Source organism: Acanthochromis polyacanthus, chromosome 8, assembly GCF_021347895.1.
Source record: "Acanthochromis polyacanthus isolate Apoly-LR-REF ecotype Palm Island chromosome 8, KAUST_Apoly_ChrSc, whole genome shotgun sequence".
Taxonomy (NCBI): domain Eukaryota; kingdom Metazoa; phylum Chordata; class Actinopteri; family Pomacentridae; genus Acanthochromis; species Acanthochromis polyacanthus.
Window position 1 is genome coordinate 4,173,329 of NC_067120.1, and position 19,702 is coordinate 4,193,030.

General features: G+C 41.1%; 1 protein-coding gene across 1 annotated transcript in view; it reads right to left on the reverse strand.

Moving 5' to 3' along the window:
* Positions 1-794: 794 nt before the first annotated feature.
* Positions 795-19,702, reverse strand: part of polr3b (polymerase (RNA) III (DNA directed) polypeptide B) — a 34,609-nt gene continuing 15,701 nt past the window's right edge. The window contains exons 14-28 of the mRNA XM_022200562.2: positions 17,972-18,172; positions 15,779-15,941; positions 14,226-14,379; positions 13,927-14,001; positions 13,218-13,316; positions 13,005-13,132; positions 10,616-10,825; positions 10,323-10,481; positions 7,405-7,522; positions 7,093-7,235; positions 4,880-4,983; positions 3,606-3,772; positions 2,433-2,546; positions 2,053-2,226; positions 795-1,155 (exon numbers count right to left, since the gene is read on the reverse strand). Coding sequence (XP_022056254.2) covers positions 1,026-1,155; positions 2,053-2,226; positions 2,433-2,546; positions 3,606-3,772; positions 4,880-4,983; positions 7,093-7,235; positions 7,405-7,522; positions 10,323-10,481; positions 10,616-10,825; positions 13,005-13,132; positions 13,218-13,316; positions 13,927-14,001; positions 14,226-14,379; positions 15,779-15,941; positions 17,972-18,172 — 2,139 coding nt within the window. The 3' untranslated portion in view covers positions 795-1,025. The remainder of the gene's footprint in view (positions 1,156-2,052; positions 2,227-2,432; positions 2,547-3,605; positions 3,773-4,879; positions 4,984-7,092; positions 7,236-7,404; positions 7,523-10,322; positions 10,482-10,615; positions 10,826-13,004; positions 13,133-13,217; positions 13,317-13,926; positions 14,002-14,225; positions 14,380-15,778; positions 15,942-17,971; positions 18,173-19,702) is intronic.

Consider the following 19,702-nt stretch of genomic DNA (forward strand, 5'->3'; position numbering starts at 1 on the left):
CTTGTTTTTCTAACTGATTATGCCTGTATTTACCACACCATAACATATATTGCTATTGAAAAATGTTTTCCTCTGCATTAACACTGTAATAAAGACTTTAACCATCTTTTTCTCATGACTTATGCATTTCAGTTTATCCTCTTTTTACATATTTGTAAACACTTGAGGCATCCTGACATCATATTCCATCTTATGTGTTTATAAAACTAAGTTCTTTGCAGTTTCAGCCCTTCATGCAGCTGCTGTCACATCTGTCGAGGAGACGATCCATCATTCTGCCACACAACAGTTAATGTTCAGCCGCCTGATGAGACTTTCACATCATTTTCACATCATTTTTCGGTTAACCTGAGCTTTTAATTAGCGCTTGAACACATCATAAGTAAAACTACAGACTGTGTAGAGTTTGTACTATAAGCTGTTTTATCATGCAGCAGTTTTTTTAAAAAAGATCAGGCATTTAGAAATTATTAGACATGTAATAAAGAGGGACAGCTGGAATCAAAGCAGCGACGTCAAAGGTCAGTGAGTGAAAGGAAGATTCACGACTGATTTGAAAACCCCATTCTACTTGAAGATTAAAGAAACATTCAACAATCCAGAATACTTCTTTTTCAATCTTTCAGCAAAAAAAAAAAAAGATCTGAATGATTTGTAGCACTAAACACGGCCGTCTTTTCAAGAAACTAAAAACGTTTGCTGAATTTTCCTCGTGTTATTTTTATGCTTCATCAAATGTTTTCTGAGGTGTGTTCCTATTTTGATATTCATAAAAACTGAGCAAAATACAGCAGTTGTTCGCAAAATGACTGTTTTGTGTTTATTATGTACACATACAAAGGTATCAACATAAATCAGAAACATGTTCCAAACTTCACAATGCTGCGTTTTGTGAAGAACTGTTTTCACCCTTTTTCTCCCTCCGCTAACTTAAACCTCGACCATCTACAACTTAAACCAGTTTCTTTACATCACATCTCTGACTCTAAACCTTCCACTCACACACGTTTCTGTCCCTGAGCTGCTCACTCGTTGTAGCGCGACAGTTTGAGTCGGGGGATGATGTTCATGGACTGCAGCTCCTGGAACAGCAGCTTGCAGGCGTACGGGATCCGCAGGGAGGAAACGTGGCACGACGACTTACAGTAGTGACACCTGGACGACAAACGGACACAAAACACACGAGTTTAGAGCTTGGCGTTTAGTTTTAAACAAAGAGGAGCTGATTTGGAAGAGACTGAAAACATTTAAACTATTAGTTAGTTGTTCTTTTAGCACATGTTGAATCGTGGACAAAAGCTCTGACGTTTCTGGTGCTTCATTCAACGCCTCTTCAGAGCCTGCAGTAGTTCTGGAACCCTCTGAACACCAAGCAGTTTCACATTTTTACTCACTGTATGGTAAAGCTGCAATCACTCATAAAAAAAGAAAGAAAATTCTCTGAGTTATGTTGGAAATTTGACTTTTCAAAATAATGCCTGAAGTTAAAAAAAACAAAACAACAGCAAAAATGCAGTGTAATTAAATTATAATGTTACAAATGAAAGTGAATTTCTTTTATTACTTTTTTTTTGAAAACAAAACCTCAAAGAAACACCAGGAATCAACACGAAGAGCATTTTGTCCCCAAGTGTTACCAATACTGGAAAAAAAAAAGGTGACTCTACAGATATTTTATTAGTAATATTTATAAACTGTTTCCATATTTGTCTCCTATCTGCTCTGTGTAATTTTGCCACAAAGTCCCAGAATTTTTGTCACGTGACTGGAGGTCGCAGCCGAGTCAGTTCTGGCTTTCTGTTGTTGCAGAGGAGCGCAGAATTTTTAGTTTTTTACAGAATGTGGTTGAAGCAAACAGTTTCTTTTTGGCGTTTCTTTTTAAAATAACATGTTTGAGAAAGTGGTTTTGGTGAAATGTCACGATTTTAACCCTACAGTTTGTTGCGTTTCCCGACTGAACAGCGTGCCACAGATTAATGTTTCTCTCTCTTTTTATGGTTCCAAAGACAACATGCCTTTCAATCCCATTTATGGGTTTGAGGTTCCTCTTACCATCCAGAATATCCCAAAAGTCCACACTGTCCACAAACGTCCACCTCGAAGGCGTCGCTGGAGATCATGAGGCGCTCCAGCAGCAACATACTCGCTCCGTAGCCGATCAGACAGTCTCGCTCCATCTCACCCAGACGCAGACCTCCGTCTCTAGAGCGACCCTCCGTCGGCTGTCTGTCAGCGGGAGAGGTGAGTTCAAGAAATACAAGAAATTAGGACACATCAACCTGATTTGTCCAGAATAACAGCTACCATCTCCCTGTCTGAGGCTTCCAAACACGGTTACTTCAGACATTGAACTATCTGAGGTTCTTTAGAAAAAATTTCTAAACATTTGTCACAAGCAGAAGCGTATTATCAGCAGAGACGGTTGGTTTTACCTGGTGAGGACGGCTCTGGGGCCTCGGGCTCTGGCGTGCATCTTGTCCAGAACCATGTGCTTCAGTTTCTGATAATACACCGGGCCGAAGTAGATGTACGCCTCCAGAGGTTCCCTGAGAAAAACGCAGCATTCAGACACTTTTTACACATCAGGCTAAAGCATTTTCTTATTTATTAAATATGAAATTAAATGAGTAAAATATGAGGGAAGGGGAGGCTGCACAATGAACATTTGTGGGTTTACTGCTACAGACTAAAGGAATCATCTGTTGATGATAACTATCGCCTTGTAATTATGCAGGTGAGAGCAGGTGCTGCTTTACAAAAACATCATGACTATAATGGTGCCTTCAGGGGCCTCTGAGACGTCAGACATTTAAGATTTGGTCGCCAAGAAGCTTTGCTTTAACAACTGGACCCAATGACCAGTTAGGTAGGAAATGAAACATGAAAGAAAACTGATGAAGAGCATGATGGAAAAAGCAAACTCTCTTAGAAACAGCTGCATAGCATTAAAATCAGAGTGACGGTTTGGTATGATTATGTTTTTGAAATCACAAGCTCACAATTTTACTGTAAAGGTGGAAATTAGTGCTGTCAAACGATTAATATTCTTAATCAGATTAATCACAGGGTTGCTGTGGATTAATTTTGATTTATCATGAATAAATATTATTAATTTTTAATCTATTTCATTTCATTTTGTATGAGCAAACAGATCCAAGGAAGAAGGGAATATATGAAGAGTTCATTTGCAAAAACAGATAACTCTGTTTTGATAAATTTTCAGAAAACATTTTATTTTATTGTGTACTTGAGATAATATCAGTCAAACTGAAGTTGAGTGGATTTGACTCAGTAGAAAAATACATGAAGAAATAGAGAAAAAATAAATTATTAGTGTTATCTCCTATAAGTCTGCTTGGACAAACTTCAAAAATGAATATCAGAGGCGTTTCTGAGATTTTGAGTCATTCTACGCTGCAGATGGATTAACTGCATTAAAATTATTAATCAGATTAATCATGCTGATGGATTAATCCGCATTAACGCGTTAATTTTGACAGCCCCAGTAGAAATAACAACAGCCAAAAGGTCTTAACACAAGAAATCTGAAAATGAGGATGCTATAGAAATGCTGTGGTTGCTGATCTAAAACATGTTTTTGTTACCCAGTGATTCCTGAGGTGACGTAGTCTTTGCCCTGGTAGTTGTAGCCATAACGGATCAGATCCTCACACACATCCTTCACTTTGCTGCCTCCGAAGGCCGTGCCGTAGTGAAACCTGCCGTCCAGGACTCCCGCCTTCCCAGCAAGCAGCTCAATCAACTTCCCCACCTGATGGAGTCCACAAACAGAACAACAGCTCTGTTCATAAGTCTGATTTACATCACATGCAGATACTGTGGGCGAGGCTAGATCGCACATGTACCCCTCAGGGTCGGGACAGCGGTCCAAGGATGACTGATTTCGACAATTCCACCGAGGTCGCACCCGGAGGACCCCTGACCCCACCGCATAAAAGGAAACACCTACTCTCATATCACTCTCCGGCCACAGAAACGTCCTCCCGAGCCAAACATTTCTGAGCCTTCTCCATGGCAACCACAGCCAGCAAACACACTGGCACTGACAACTTCAGCAGTAAAGATCTTTCAGGTTTTTACAGTGTAAGCGGACAAAAAAGCAGCCAGAAACGGGGCCAAGTCTCATGTCATTCACATTCAGCACCATGCTACAGTTCAGATGTACTGGGCATGTTTGATAAAACTTCCACACACTGCTACAGGCGGCGGCTTCGCTGGCAGCCGTCTCCGCAGCAACAAATATCTGTTTGTGAACAGTGAGATTGCTGCTTAACGCCGTCAATGGACGTGTGCTCTGGAAGCCAATGATAACCCAGAGAGAAGAGGAGCCGGGATAATGAGGGTTTTGTCTCAGAAGAGCCGACACAAACTTATGAAGAGCGACAGTCAACACAGCGACTGAGGTGACTCAGACTGAAGTCACGGCCAAAAATCACAAATTACAGCCGACTACAGGTCCGGGATTAGCCGTCAAATTACCCGCTTTTCACCAAAACAAAAGGAAATTTAACCTCCTCGATAGACGTTACGCAGAATATTAGAGGTGAAATTATTAGTCGATTAATGAATCAATGGTTGAAAAATTCAGCTGCAGCTATTCTGATCATCATTCAATCACCGTTTAGCAAAAATGCAGACATCTACTAGTTCCAGCTGCAGAAATGTGACAGTAAAGTGCACATTTTTGGATTTTACACAATAAAATACATCATTTTACCCTCCAGGGGAATCATCGCAGTCATTTCACATTCTTTTTTGACATTTTCAAAACAAAACACTGGTTTAGAGGGAATAATCTCCAGATTAGTATGCAATGAAAATGCAACATCTGTTATTTAACAGCTGCAAAGAGTCGCACCGTCATTCTGGAGGGATATCCGTGAGGGTTCATGATGATGTCTGGACAGATGCCCGTGTCACAGAACGGCATGTCCTCCTGTGGGACGATGAGGCCACAAACACCTGAAGTGAACACAAACGCACAAAGAACAAAGATGCTGAAACTAATGCACAATCTGACAAAGACAAAAAATAAATAAAAACCATGTGGCCGTCCAAAGCCGCAAGCAACAAATCTACAGAAAGAGAATAAAACGGATAAAATGCAGATAATTAGTTAGTATGTTGGCAAACATTTGTGCTTTTTATACATATGTAACAATCTTTTCCATTGCATTTTACAGACTAAATGTTTATTATAAAACAAAAAAACTATAAAATTAAGGTGCAACAAAAAGGTTACCAACAGTTTTCTCTCATTTTTTAGCCAAAATGGAAAATTTTAAATTGCAGATTTGTCCTTTAGTGTAAGTGACCACACCAAAACCTGTAGTGAAACAGTTTTGTTGTCTGTGTTTGTGCTGGGAGGCTCTGCATGGACCTCTGGCGGAGGATGACATTTCCATACTCATGTGGACAGACAGGCTCCTCTTTTGACTCACATGATGTGGGGGACAAGCACCCGGGCAGCCAGGAGTTTAAGTGCGAGTGCAAATGTTTGCCGAGGGGCCGAAGCACTTTTCACTGGCCAGGGTAAACAGATTGTAGGCCCATTTGCAAATGAAAAAAAAAAGACGGAGAAAGAGGAGCGAAGAGAAGGAGAGCAGGAAGTGGAGAAAGGTGCTTAGCCGGACAGGGAGACCAGGATTACACACCCATGACTTTCAGTTCAAGTCAGAGGAAGTGGAGGGGATCAACTGGAGAGGAGAAATTCAATCAGTGCACGTGGGAAAAATTCACTATTAGCTGAGCAGTCGGCGACACAGAAGACTGTTGATGCCTTACAGGATGTTGCAACAGGATGTTGACGGGGAACAAGCGCGGCGATTTACTGGAAAGTCATCCAACAGCAGGAAGAAGGTGAAAAGAGCCGAGAAAAGGCGAGTAATGCAGGGCCAGAAGAAACTAAAAAGAGAGGAAAGGCAGAAAGAAAAAGGCTGAATATCGGGGGTAAAAAAGCGGGGTGAAAGAGGAGCGAGAGGAGGAGGAAAGAGGTGGAAAGCGGTGGAGAAGTTGACCAGAGAGAGACACTAGTTCCAACAGCAGACATCCTCGGTGTTGTTTGTTTTGTGTGAAAGTGAATGATAAAAGAGGCATGAAATCAGCAGAGAAAGGCAAGACAACAGCAAGGGTCCAGAGCCCTCCATCACGGCTCATACAGCTCCACAGTGGCGGCTCGCACAATAGGCCCCGACCACGGACAACCTCCACCTCCTCCCCCACCTCCACAGCTGTGTGTGTGTGTGTGTGTGTGTGTGTGTGTGTGTGTGACCGGTAAATAATTAACTCATTCTGCTCTGCTGACCAGGACTTATGAGACCAGTCATGAGTAGCTGTGAGATCTACCACAGCAGCCGACTCACTTCTAATTAAATAATTACACATATGTTGAATCAGGAGTCACTTCTAGAGACAGACACAAACCCACTGGTGCTAAAAATGTAGGTTTCACAAGCTTTTCTTCACAGCGGCCAACACCTCGGCGTGACTGCAACGAGCTTCAATTAAAACCTAGCAGTCCTTCAGCTGCACATCTGGGCGTTTCCATCCAGAGCTCCTCCGGCTAACCCCACGGCGACCCCTCTCTCTTCGTCACCATCTGAGACAGAAGACATTGTCCCGTCCTGAGCTGACCGCCCAGTGCCCACCGTGTTAATGAAGAGAGTAAATTATGCATGGCGCCAGTTAGCTTTTTGATTAAAACATCATACAAGCCCTCTATAGGGGAGGTGCTGCAAAACAATGGAGGTTGTAAACACTTTTTCCCCAGTAGCAGCAGAATACTGCTGGGGTGTAATAAATTTGCATAGTCTGGCACAGGACAAAGAGCCAATTAATTGAAAAGAGCTCTTGAAAGATGAGGACAGGGGGGCAGTGACAGAGCAACAGCTACTGGGACTTGACTCAACAAACGCTCAGCACAGAGGTTTTTTTCTTTTTTTTTTGGGTACAGTCATTTACAATCTTTTGCAACAGGTTGAAATTTGACATCAAAGCGGTGAATATTAATGCAACCCTTTGTTTTCTTACGGCAGGTCTGAGCTGCTCGTATCTCATTGAGGTATAAAGCACCTTTCTGTCCGTGTCGACTGCTGAATTTGTCTCCTATCTCGGGCCTCCTGGTTTGCCTCAGGAGGATCTTGATGAGGAAAGCGTCTTCAGCGTTGGATGAGATCATAACCTTCTCGATGTACGAGTCGGTCGATCCCTTATAGCTGCAAAGAGAAAACAGTAGAGCCAATGTAGAAGAGTGCAGGATGTAGAAGAGCTGAGTCTTGTTTTGGTATTTCCCTACACATATACAAACGCTGCACAAATGGCTCCACAGTGAGGTGAACAAGTCGTGGTGGGAGGGCGTGGTGTTGGGAGCTGAAGCGCACTCACCTGATGGGCACGTCTCTGTACTGGGGCTGGCCTGGCTGGGTACTGCCCTCCAGTGGTGTCTGGGTGACAGTTGGCATGGATTTGTTCACCAACACCTGTTTGTTCTCCACTCGCTCACCTGAGCAACACACGACAGTTCAAACGGCGTTAAAACGGCATGCAGACACACACCAAAAACCTGCTGTGGGTTTGAAAGGAACGCTGCTTCTGATTAACTGCCAAATGTGCAGCCAGAAACCGTCAGAACGGGACGACTTGTGGGATTTTGAACTCTCCAAGAGTCCTTGAACTCCACATCTGCGACGTGCCCTTCAGTCGGAAAACTTGACCCAAATATAACCTTTAAATTGTAATGTCAAAATTACAAAATCAATCTTTGTTGCTCTCACCAAACTGAGCAAAAAAGAAGAAATTCTGCAATCGCCGTCTGTGTAATTTTCAAGGAAAGCTCAGAAAAGACAAGGACCAACCGATTAGATTTTGGCATGGATGCGGCTTCTAGTCTGGATCCACAAACGACAAAAAACTGAGCAGCTTTGGCGGAGTACTGCGCTCTCTGAGTCATCTTGTATGTTTTCTTCGTCTTGAACAACGCTCAGGGACAGACATGCGGACTCTCACAGCTCGTTTTCAACCAACACCAGAAAATAAAGCTACTCATGTGTATCAGTAAATGCAGTATTTTGGATTTTTTTGCAGCCTCGTACGTTGTTGTGGCTCGAATCTACAGGATTTACTCCGTTTATAAAAGTTGCTGCTCGGCTGCTTGAGAATGCAAGACACCCTGTGGACAAACTTGAGCTAAACGACCTTTTATCTAACTTGAGTGTTGAGTAAATTGTTGCTCTGAAGAGATTTTGGATGCCACGTTGGAAGCTCTCAGTGGACGCTGATGAAACAAGTGTGCAAGTGTGTGAAATGTGCAAAGTGACTCATTGCACCATGATAGTGTCCTTCGTTTAGTCATGGTGTGTGCATGCCAGCACAAAATGGAGTGGTGATAAAGACAGCTGGGTACTCTGCTACTCAACTAACTCAGTGAAACTCTGTTCTTTTCGTGGACGTCGGCGATTCTTTAACTCTATAAGAATCAAAATCCTCCATAATCTGAATCAAAGATGAATCATATCACATTAACCCTTTAAGCTTCAGTCAATTCCAGCCGTTTTCAGTACAAAAAAATCGCTAATATTCTATTTTTAAATAAAAAAAATGACGAAAAATACAGGGAATATTGGACGCACATCGCGAGGTGCATTTCCTTGAAAACGACCGATTCGTGGATTTTATACCGACTTCAGGACATGTTTTGGACAAAATAGTTTACTGGCTTGTGTTGTCTGGATGTAAAAGGTTGGATTATGGCCGTTTTTTGTGGAATCTTTTTTTCTGTGTGTAATAATGAACCCGGAAATGTGAGTCGCTCTGTGTACGTTGAAGCCGTGTGTAGAGAACGGATGGATGAATATTTGTTTTTGTCGGACAAATGTGTTTTTCTCACCCGCTGTGGTAATCGCATCTGAAAGTGGTTTATACCGGCGGATTCATGAGAATCTAAGCTTTCCATCGGCGTATAGTGTTTGTATAATCGTGTTTGCAGCCGTCGGACATTCTTGAAATTCCTATGCAAATTAGTAAGTGTACCGCCGGCGGTACACCTACGACGCACTGAAGCATAAAGGGTTAAACAAACCACAGTACTGAGTCATGAATACTGTTAACGATAAAATTGGCCACATTTACTGTAGCAATGAGTAAAAATCTTCCCAAAAAAAATCTTAAAAATATTGTGACTACATATATATCAGTAAAATGTCTGATATTTTCTTTAAGAACATTCACATAAAAATCAGCCAAAATCCAGCGAATTTTGGCAGATTTTTATGTGAATGTTCTTAAACATTTTTAACAGTTCTTCTTTTCACCAAAAAATGTTCAAAAACTTCCCAAAAATGTTGAAAATGTGGACATCAGATAGCCTAGCCGCGCTAGACCCAGCTCTGAAGACACAAGGGTCTAGGAACTCTCGACAGGCAGGGAGGCGGGCTAAAAGGTCGTCTTTCAAATCACTCTGCAGCAATTGGGTAGGTATACAACCAATCAACGCAACGAATAGGCTCCTAGAGCGCCGGAAATCAGAGGATGCGGTAGTTCGGTGAAGCCTTATTTATACAGTCATGGGTGAAGCTCAAGTATATTACAGACATGTTAACAGAAAGATTATTCAGAGTCGTCGCTAATGGAGCTCAACGACTGTTGTCGTTTTTGTTGTCGACCCTGGCAGAGAATGAAAGTCGTTGCCGTGGGTTGTCTAGCGCGGCTAGGCTAGTTGTTTCCGGTTGTTCTGTCAGAATCGTCATGCCTCTGTCGTCACTTAGTTACGCCCGCCTTCCGACTCTACACTTCATGGTGATTCGTCCGGTCAGTTTTAGGAGCATCCAACCTCGAGGCTTACCGAGGATACTAATTGAATTCGTTGCTGTGGGTTGTCTGGCGCAGCTAGGCTGGACATCAGAAGTTTCACTGTGAAAATATACATCGTTTTCTACATTTTCGAACTTTAAAACGGTCAACTCTGACTCAGAGTCAAAATAAGTCCGACATGCTAAAAAAAGTAGCAGTTTTTCACTCAAAAATAGATTTTTGCTTTTATGTAACCTCCTGGTTTGAGATGTATTTAACTTATTTTGAGTTTTCTTGTAAAACAGAACTCAAAACAAGATCATTTCAAGATTGCTTGAATTAACAAGATGCATTGTCTTAAAACGAGTCCCTCCATCGGGTGAAATGCCACTTGTTCAGTGAATTTATCTTAAATCAAGCAGGATGAGACATTTTGACTAAAAATAAGACAAATAGACTTTGAGTTTTTGCTGTGTAGTCGAGGGAAGAGCAGCACAGCATGCTGGGTGTCTCACCAGGGGAGCAGATGCCGTCAGCATCCAGGATGTTGTGCCTCCAGATGGGTTTCCTTGTGGTGGCGTCCAGCATCGGCCCCATCACCTTGTCAAAGGTCTGGTTGGTGTAACGCCGCAGTGTGCATTTGGTGTTTTTATAGACGAGGCAGCGGCCGAATCCTGGAGGGAAACATGTTTAGTGCAATTAGACTTCCTGTCTGCTGCCTGGAACTGCTGATATGCTGCTGATTTAACTAAAATTGAAGTCGCATCCACTGAAAGATCAACGGTACTTTAAGACCAGCAGCTCTCACCTCTGTCGAGTGAAGCTTTGTTCAGGACCAGAGCGTCCTCGATGTCGTAGCCGCTGTAGCTCATCACAGCCACGGTGGCGTTCTGACCGGCCGGCAGCTTCTCGAAGTCGATCAGCTCGATGGTTTTCGTTTTGACCATCGGCCTCTGAGGATATGCCAGCAGGTACATCAGAGTGTCGATGCGGTTCCTCTGGTTGTAGCCGATAGTTCCTACAGAGATGAAACACCAAGAGTGAATCTGAACTCTGGAAAGATCGCTGGCAGGTTTGAAGAGTGTGTTACAGCACAAGATGCAAAAACAATAAGATTCGACATTGTTTAAGCCTCCTGTTGTCCTCATTTACAGGCACCAAAAAATATTGTTTCTTTGTCTGAAAAAAAAAAAAATTGGCAAAAAAAATTCTTCAAATTTCTGAAAATTTGTAAAACCTTTAGGAAGAAAATTCTGATAATTCCTTAAAAATTTCCTTTAAAAGTAAAAAAAATAAAATGAAGAAATAAATCCCCCAAATTTGGCAAGAAAATTCTTTTAAATATTTTTTGAAAATTAGTAAAAATATCTAAAGTGATTACATATGTATCAGTAAAACTTCTCATATTTTCTTTAAGAACATTCACATAAAAATCAACCAAATCCAGTGAAATTCACTGTTCTGTTTTTTTTTTAATTTTCTTCCTAAAGGTTTTACAAATTTTCAGAAATTTGAGGAATTTTTTTTGCTAAATTTTTTTTATTTTTTTCAGACAAAGAAATGCATGTTGATTTTTTGTAGATTCCTAAGAAGCATATTTTTAGCATTTCTTTTTTTTTTCCCACCAAAAAAAATGTTCAAAAACTTTCCAAAAATTTTCAAAATGTGGACGTCAGAAGTTTCACTATGAAAACATATATTTTTTTCCACATTTTCCAACTTTAAAACGGGTCAGTTTGACCCATAGGACGACACGAGGGCTAACTTTCTGAAGGTCCTTGAACTACTCCCGTTTATCTTTGACTTCATTCAAGCTAAACATCAGAATCACTTCGTTCTACAGATCTCATTTGCATTTTTTTTCTAAAAAATAAACCAATTTTAGCAACTAGATTCCATAAAAAGGAAAAAGTTCTCACAAAAACCGTGACAAATCGAGACGCTTTTGTTGAACTGCAGGCAGTGTTCAGCAGATAGGAAACAAGCATAGAAGCAAATCAAAAATCCAAGCAGTAAAATATCCGTAGTTTGTAGAGTCGCCATTTTTTCCAGTATGGGTAACAGCTGTGGTCACTTTGAAAATGTTATGCATGATGATTCCAAGTTTTTACAACCCACAGTGAGTCAAAATGAAACACAACTAATACAGTTAATGAAACTTCTGGAATACTTAATAAAATGACTCTGAGACAATTCTACCGTGTACCTGCAATATTATTTTCAAAGTTGTAGGGTTTTAATGTACACAGAACCTCTGTAACTGTCAATAAAGCTCTTTTTAGCAGATTAAAGGTGTTAAATATCCCGTCTGACTGGGTGTGGCTAGCAGCGTCTCACAGCGAAGCAGGAACGGGCGAGTTATGGCATAAAGCCTGGCCTCCCTGGAAGCCTTGACATTTGTCAGATGCTATTACTTCACAATCAGGCTACAAGCACAGAGTGTGTGATAATGGGCCCGGGCCACACAGCCAGATTTGCACATGTATAGCGCCGTCCATACAAAACAGACAAGGCAGAGGATATTGGGCCAAATATAGTTCCAGTCTGTGTTTTTGTAAAGATTGGAGGGGAGGGGGAGCGGAGGAAGGGATGGACGGAGGTGAAGCGGCGGGGTGGGGGTGACCGCGGCTCTTACGAATGTTAGCAGGGCCGTTTGGGGAAGTTTTGGTAACCAAGGAGCTCCGGGTGCACACTCTGTGGTCTTTTGCAGCTGAGCACACTGACCCCCTGAGCACAGCCAGAGCAGACACAATGAATTGCTAATGACACTCTGGGTGACTGGCAGGGAAAGGGCCTCCGCACACACTGCACAATGGAGAACCTACGCAAGCGCCCCATGTTTGATGTCCATGCGCATACACACACTGACACACACACATAAGACAAACACTCAATCACACACACAAATGCATTGTGACAGGGAGTAGCGCAGGAGCCGAGTTTCAGGAGAGACGAACCAGCAGGCTGCTTGTATCTGTACTGTTTGTTATTCTAATGTCCTTTTGTATGATTTTAACTCGTGCAAATAAAACTCTAAACTCTGAACCGGCAGATTTGGGAGGCTTAAGAGCAGCGTTCATGCAGGACTGAATTACTGTAGTGTCTGTGGAAAGAGCTGCAGCTGTGAGGAGGAGGCTCGAGAAACAATTTCAGTTTGCTGGCTGCCGACTGAAGCTACCTGCTCGGCTGCGTCTTACCCATGGCCTGCTTGCCCATGGCGCACTGGTATGTGTTCCTGGGCGACTGGTTGTGGTGGGGGTAGGGAATGAGGCCGGCGCACACTCCCAGCAGAGTGAAGGGCTCGATCTCCAAGTGCGTCGTGTCTCTAAAGAAATGAGGCAAACAGAAGAGGTTTGCGCGGATCACACCAGGAGGATTTTTTTTCTTAAAGGTCATCTTGTTCCACTCACTTGTTAATCATGTATTCATAAAGCGCGATCTGACAGTCGTTCTCCTCGTTCACGTCCAGATACTCCACCAGGCCCTCGTGCAGGAAATCCTCGAAGGTTCTAGAGTGAAGAAGGAAAAAAAAAAGGATGCTTCAGAAAAGATTAATTTGATTTGAAACACTGCACAAGTTAGAACTGAATAGAAAAGACTGAATTGATAAGAAGCTAAATTAGCAACAACAAATAATAAAATCAAAAGTACATATAAACAAGACTATAATAATAAGTATTACAACATATGCAAAAGGGGCAAGATATATACAATACAGAGTGGGAGGTAGATTAAATCACATAAAAACCAGTAACAGAATAAATATGGGCAGGAAGTTGCACGAAAGCAACATGAGAACCATTAAACGTGACACTGAGCGTTACCGTTTTGAGATATTCTTTTAGGAATCTGAGTAGGAAATATATTCTACAAAGACAAACTCTGGAAAAATCTACCCACAACTCAGGCCCTTTTCTAGAAGTGTGCAACAAGAAGAAAGAACTCAAACTTCCAGACAAAATAAGAACGATATTAATATCATTTTTGTACAGCAAATGAATGAATAACTTTCTTGTATGAGGTTTTTGTTCGGTATCTAAACACATGAATGAAATCCAAATGACAAGCTCCATGAAAAACCCTGTTTCTTTAAAAACAAGCGATGACTCCCAGCCTCACCTGTAGCCCTGAGACAGATCTTCAATGTGCTTGTTTTTCACCATCGGCACTCGCTTCTTCACGATGATGTACGGCCTGCAGGAGATAAACGGCACACACCAAAGCAGCTCAACCACTGAGGCACGTTTCTCCTCTGCTTTATTGTGAGCACATAATGAAGAAAAACTCTCAAAGTCGACAACTCTGAAGCACAAAACACTGAATCCTGGCTGCTGTAAGCGACAGTGCCGTGCTGCATGTACTCCATATACTACATTTTTATTCGTTTTTTAAAAATATTTTTAGCTAAACTTCCCCACCTGCAGAGCCGTCCTCCGTCAGATGAGATGTACACGCAGCGGTCGGTCAGATTGGTGGAGATGGAAACGAACTCGTTGATAAAACCCGCCCTGCGCATCAGTCTGAAGGTGCTGACGAGCTTATGATGGTCTCGTATCACACCAAGGATGTTACCTGAGGAGGTAAAGCAGACGGAGGACAAAAACTCAAATTGATTCCAGAAATATGACGTTTGCTTTCCCTCCCTGAACACCTGAGCGATTCAGAGACGGTGGACGTTCCAAAAAAAGGCCTACAGACCTTTATTTCTAACAAAGCTTTCAATCAAACGTACCCCTAAAGTTTCTACTTTTTATTGTGATTGCTTTGTTTTCATTACATGGTTGTTTTGTTTGTATCTTCAATGTCACACTAAATCAAAAGTGCATTACAATTAAAACTCTTTTTTATTTTTATTTCTAGAAGATGGCTCTGTTGAGCGGATTTTTGTGCGATTTTATGTGAATTCTGCGTTTACCTAAAAATGATCAAATGTGATATTTCATTACGTTTTCAATAATTCTACCTGGAAAACAAAAACTCCTCACAGCTCCTCAGAGCCCAATGTGGCGTCTTTAGTCTAAAACGTAAAGATATTCCATTTGCTATCACAGAAAACGAGGAAAAAGAGCAAATTTAGTTTTATAATCATCTGCAAAAAGAAAATTCTGACATTTTGACTTGAAAAAGAATCGTAAGATACAACACAAGTTATCAGATGCGTGTTTGCCTTTTCTCTCTTTTTTGTACTTTTGTTTCTGTAGATGAAAGACGACAACCAGGAGGAGAACTTTAAGCTGTAACTATTTACTCTTTATCTTCTGAAATGCCTTCACTTCTCTTTTCTCAACGCGTTTAATTTGTCCTGTAAGGCTCTGGATACCAATAAAAAAAATAAATGAAACAGAAAAAGAGTCACAATTCACGATCAATCAACTCAACACTGCAGTTGAATTTTTTAATTTGTGACTCGAAGCTCGCATCCACAAACTCTGCATGGAATGAAGGATTGAAACGGGCGTTTTTTTTTTGTTTTTTTTCTACACAGAAAGCAGAGCTCAAACTGCCTGCAGGGGTTTGTTCATATCAAGCCTGACAGACAAATGAGCGGAGAACAGAGGAGACACTGTGCTCTGCCTCTGTGTGAGGGCACGTTTGCGCCGAACACACTCTGAAGGGCTTTGACACCTGCTGCTACCAACTAATTAAATGGTATGGCAGCTAATATAATTTGACAGTTATCGGCGGCGAGACAAACATATACAGTAATTAAGGGGCCAAGTTTTGACTCAAGAATAATACCTACTGCTGCCGTGAAATTAACGACTTATCAGCCGCCCCGCAAAACACAAAATTACCTTCTGTAAACTAAACAGAATGTTTTTCCCTTCATGTTCACACGCACCGCATTCAAAAAAGGCAGGATTAAGACTTTTCTTTTCAAGCGATCTGAAGGAACAGCATCCGGCGTTAATTCTCTCTGCGTTTGTCTATTTATTTATTCGTTACGTTCTCGGGTGCGGAGGAGTTTTACCGTTGAGGAAGACGAGGAAGACGCTCGGGTAGGAGAGCTCCTCTCCGCACAGCAGGTTGACGTCTTCCACCCCGAGGTTGAAGGCCAGCTTGATGATCGGACCGTCCTCCATGTCGGTGGTGATGTGAGTCATCAGAGCCAAGTTCTTCACCAGACCGCAGGCCTACGAAAGGACAGGTTTGAGCAGATATCAGAGGGGAAATGCACGACAACACAGAAGCATCAAACCACAAGACGACGGCATTTAACCCTCCTGTTGTCTTCATTTATGAGCAACAGAAAATATTGTTTCCTTCTCTGAAAAAAAGTCAAAAATTCAGCAAAAAAACCCCCCAAATTTCTGAAAATCTGCAAAATGTTCAGGAAGAAAATTCCAGTAATTCCTTAAAAGTTTTATTTTAAAAAAATCCCCCAAATTTGGCAAGAAAATTCTTGTAGATATTTTCAAAAAATGAGTAAAAATCTTCTAAAAAATCCTAAAAATATCTAAAGTGTTTCCAAATATATATCAGTAAAACTTCTGATATTTTCTTTAAAAACATTCCCATAAAAATCAACCAAAATCCAGCGAATTTCGCTGGATTTTGGTTGATTTTTATGGGAATGTTTTATTGATATATATGTAATTACTTTAGATATTTTTAGGAATTTTTTTTGACGAGATTTTTACTAATTTCCAAAAAATATTTAAAAGAATTTTCTTTCCAAATTTGGGGGATTTATTTCTTCATTTTATTTTTTTTTAACTTTAAAGGGAAATTTTTTAAGGAATTATCAGAATTTCCTTCCTAAAGGTTTTACAAATTTTCAGAAATTTGTTGGATTTTGGTTGATTTTTTTTGGAAATGTTTTTAAGAAACATTTTTAACATTTCTTTTTTTCCCACCAAAAAATGTTCAAAGATTTCCCAAAAATGTAGAAAATGTGGACATCAGAAGTTCCACTGTGAAAATATATTTTTTCCCACATTTTCAAGCTTTAAAACGGGCCAACAGGTCGGGGGGTGGGGTGAATATTCGGATACCAAAATTTATATCCGGATAGTGCCATAGCAAACGGATAGTCGGGTCCAGCCCTATTGTTAAGTCAAACAGTCTTGAAATTATTGTTTTAACTCTCGTGTCATCCTGTGGGTCAAACTGACCCGCTTTAAAGCTTGAAAATGTGGAAAAAACATAATGTTTTTACGGTAAAAACTTTCACATTTTCAAAACTTTTGGGGAAATTTTTGAACATTTTTTGATGGAAAAAAAGAAATGCTAAAAAAAATTGTTTCTTTAAGAACATTCGGGAAAAAAATCAACCAAATTGAATCCTATTTACAGCGCCCTCCATAATTATTGGCACCCCTGGTTAAGATGTGTTGAAAACCTTAAAATAAATCCAGTTTTTATTGCAGAAGCAAACTCTCACACTGAAAATTGTTGAAAAATGTATTATAGGAGAAGATTAGGTGCTGTTTTCTCAACAAAAGGGGGTTGTACAAAGTATTAAAATCGGTTGTTGCTAGAAGTACGGACCCGTACCCGTAGTCTGTGGACTACGGATACGGCACTTTCCATTTGCCAATCAGATACGCGAGATCTGGTCACGTGACTCCCGGTAGACGCTAGCGGTACGGACCCGTAGCATCGGTACTACAGGTACGGACCCTAAACCTAACCCTAACACTAACCCTAACCTTTGCTTACCTTTCAACAGTTTGCAGTGGTTAGCAGCTTCTTGACTCGCGAGACTCGCGTACAGGTCCGTATCTGTCTGGCAAATGGAAAGTGCCGTATCCGTAGCCTGTGGCCTACGGATACGGGTCCGTATCTGTAGACACTACCTTTAAAATCAGTGGAGCTAATAATTGTGGCACACATGATTTGATGGAAAAGAATTATTTCTTAATGTGTGATTTTTTTTCCCCACTGGATAAATACACTTGAATTAAAGGTTGGATTTTCCCTCTTTCTTTCATTGTGGTCCCATATTATTTAGAAAATTTATGAATTTATTAGAAGATAAAAAACACGTCTTAACCAGGGGTGCCAGTAATTATGGAGGGCACTGTATACTAATATGATGCATTATTTTTACACACAAAACACATTTAATTCAGCATGGAGACTGTTTGCGTTCACACAGAGCTGATGTTTGTGTAACTTTAGTCATCGGATCAGATCGGGTGTAGCTGCTGCAGAGACTCACTTCTCCTTCGGGTGTGTCGGACGGACACAACATTCCCCACTGCGACGGCTGCAGGGACCGCGGCCCGCTGACCTTCCTGGTCTTCTCAAACTGAGACGAGATCCTGGTCATCATGCCGAGAGCCGAGATATAAGAGAGACGAGACAGAACCTGGGTGACCCCCTGACGGTCCATCTTGAATCTCTTCAGAGACCAGTTTCCCTGTCATGACAGAAAACACGAAGACAAATTATTAACCGCTACAGAAGCTATTTAAAGTAGGCTAAATTGCTTTCATGGCTAAAAAAATACAACCTGACCTTCAAAAATTTAGGATTACTACATTAATTAGGAGGGGTTGATTAAATTACAACTGAGCCTCCGTCTGTCAAACATCAAACTGCAGCCTCCTTTAACAGAAGCTGAAAGCTGTGGGAGCAGCTCAGTGAGTAGATCCTGACCTTTGAAAAACCATACTACACGCTTTTTGGTGAAATAAATTAAAAGTTAACAGTTCAGGGTTGTGTCTTTATTATCCTCTGAACCCTAAAAGCTGCCGGCAGGTTTGAAAGGTATGTTGTCTTTAGAAAACCACCAAGATTTCAACATTTATCAGAGCCAGAAACAGCGAAAAGAAAAGAGAGAATGTTCAGATTTAAAATTGTCTGACAATCTTTGAATTACCAACATGTGACGTGTCCTTTGGTGTGAAAAAAAACAACATATCTAAAGTTAGAAATTGTACAGTTTCATCAAGATCATTTATTTGTCTTGTCTCATTTAAAAATTCACCATAAATTCACAGTTTGCTCTGGTCAGATTCTGTAAAAAAATAAAAAATTAGGCACTTCTCATTGCAACTGGGAAACCATTATTGAGTCATTAACGGTCACATGGCAGAAATTCCTCCTCTGCTAGATGTGTTTAAACAGGACAGATAAGAAGCACGTATGGAAGTAAATTAAAAATGTAAGTAGTAAATTATCTATGGAGAAAGTATTGGCAACCTTGGAAAACTTTCTACAAGTTCAGCTATTTTTTCTGAAATAATTCAACTCTTATTTACGACATTGTAAGTGGGTTATGTTGCACCAAAGACTCTCCACTTCTACTCCTGGCTTTGCTGCTTCTACAGAGATGCAGGACTTTATATAGTAGTGAAAGATTTTCCCACATTGAGTGAAAATGTGAGAGAAATAAAAATAAAAAACGCTAAGAAGCTGCAGGGTTAAAAAATTAAAATCTTAATTTGTTGTGTCTCCTTTCCAACACAATCTACAGAGACAGAGCTAAAGGACGGAGCTGAACCTTTGCCTCACGGATTCGTCTGAGCGCCAGATGTTTGTAAGCACCAGGATGTGAACAAGGATCAGCCATAACATTCAGGTGTTACTGCGTATTTACTAGACCCTCCAGAAAAACGCGATTATGCGATCGCATGAATTCCCGCATTAATCACCAAAATGCCGCTGATTATGCGGGGGTCAATTATTTCCCAAAAGGCCGCATAATCCCCGCAAAACAGCGCATAATTCCCGCAAGAATCTCACATTTCCACGAAAAAAAAAAAAAGAGAAATATGCGGGTCCCGCTTGATTTCACAATTTCCGCATAAAATGAGAAAACTATAACCGATATAAATGGAGTTGTGAGTGAGTTTTTATGTGACGCCCGGCCTGACGTCATCAGTGCGCGCGCGCACGCACACACACACACACACACACACACACACACACACACACACACACACGA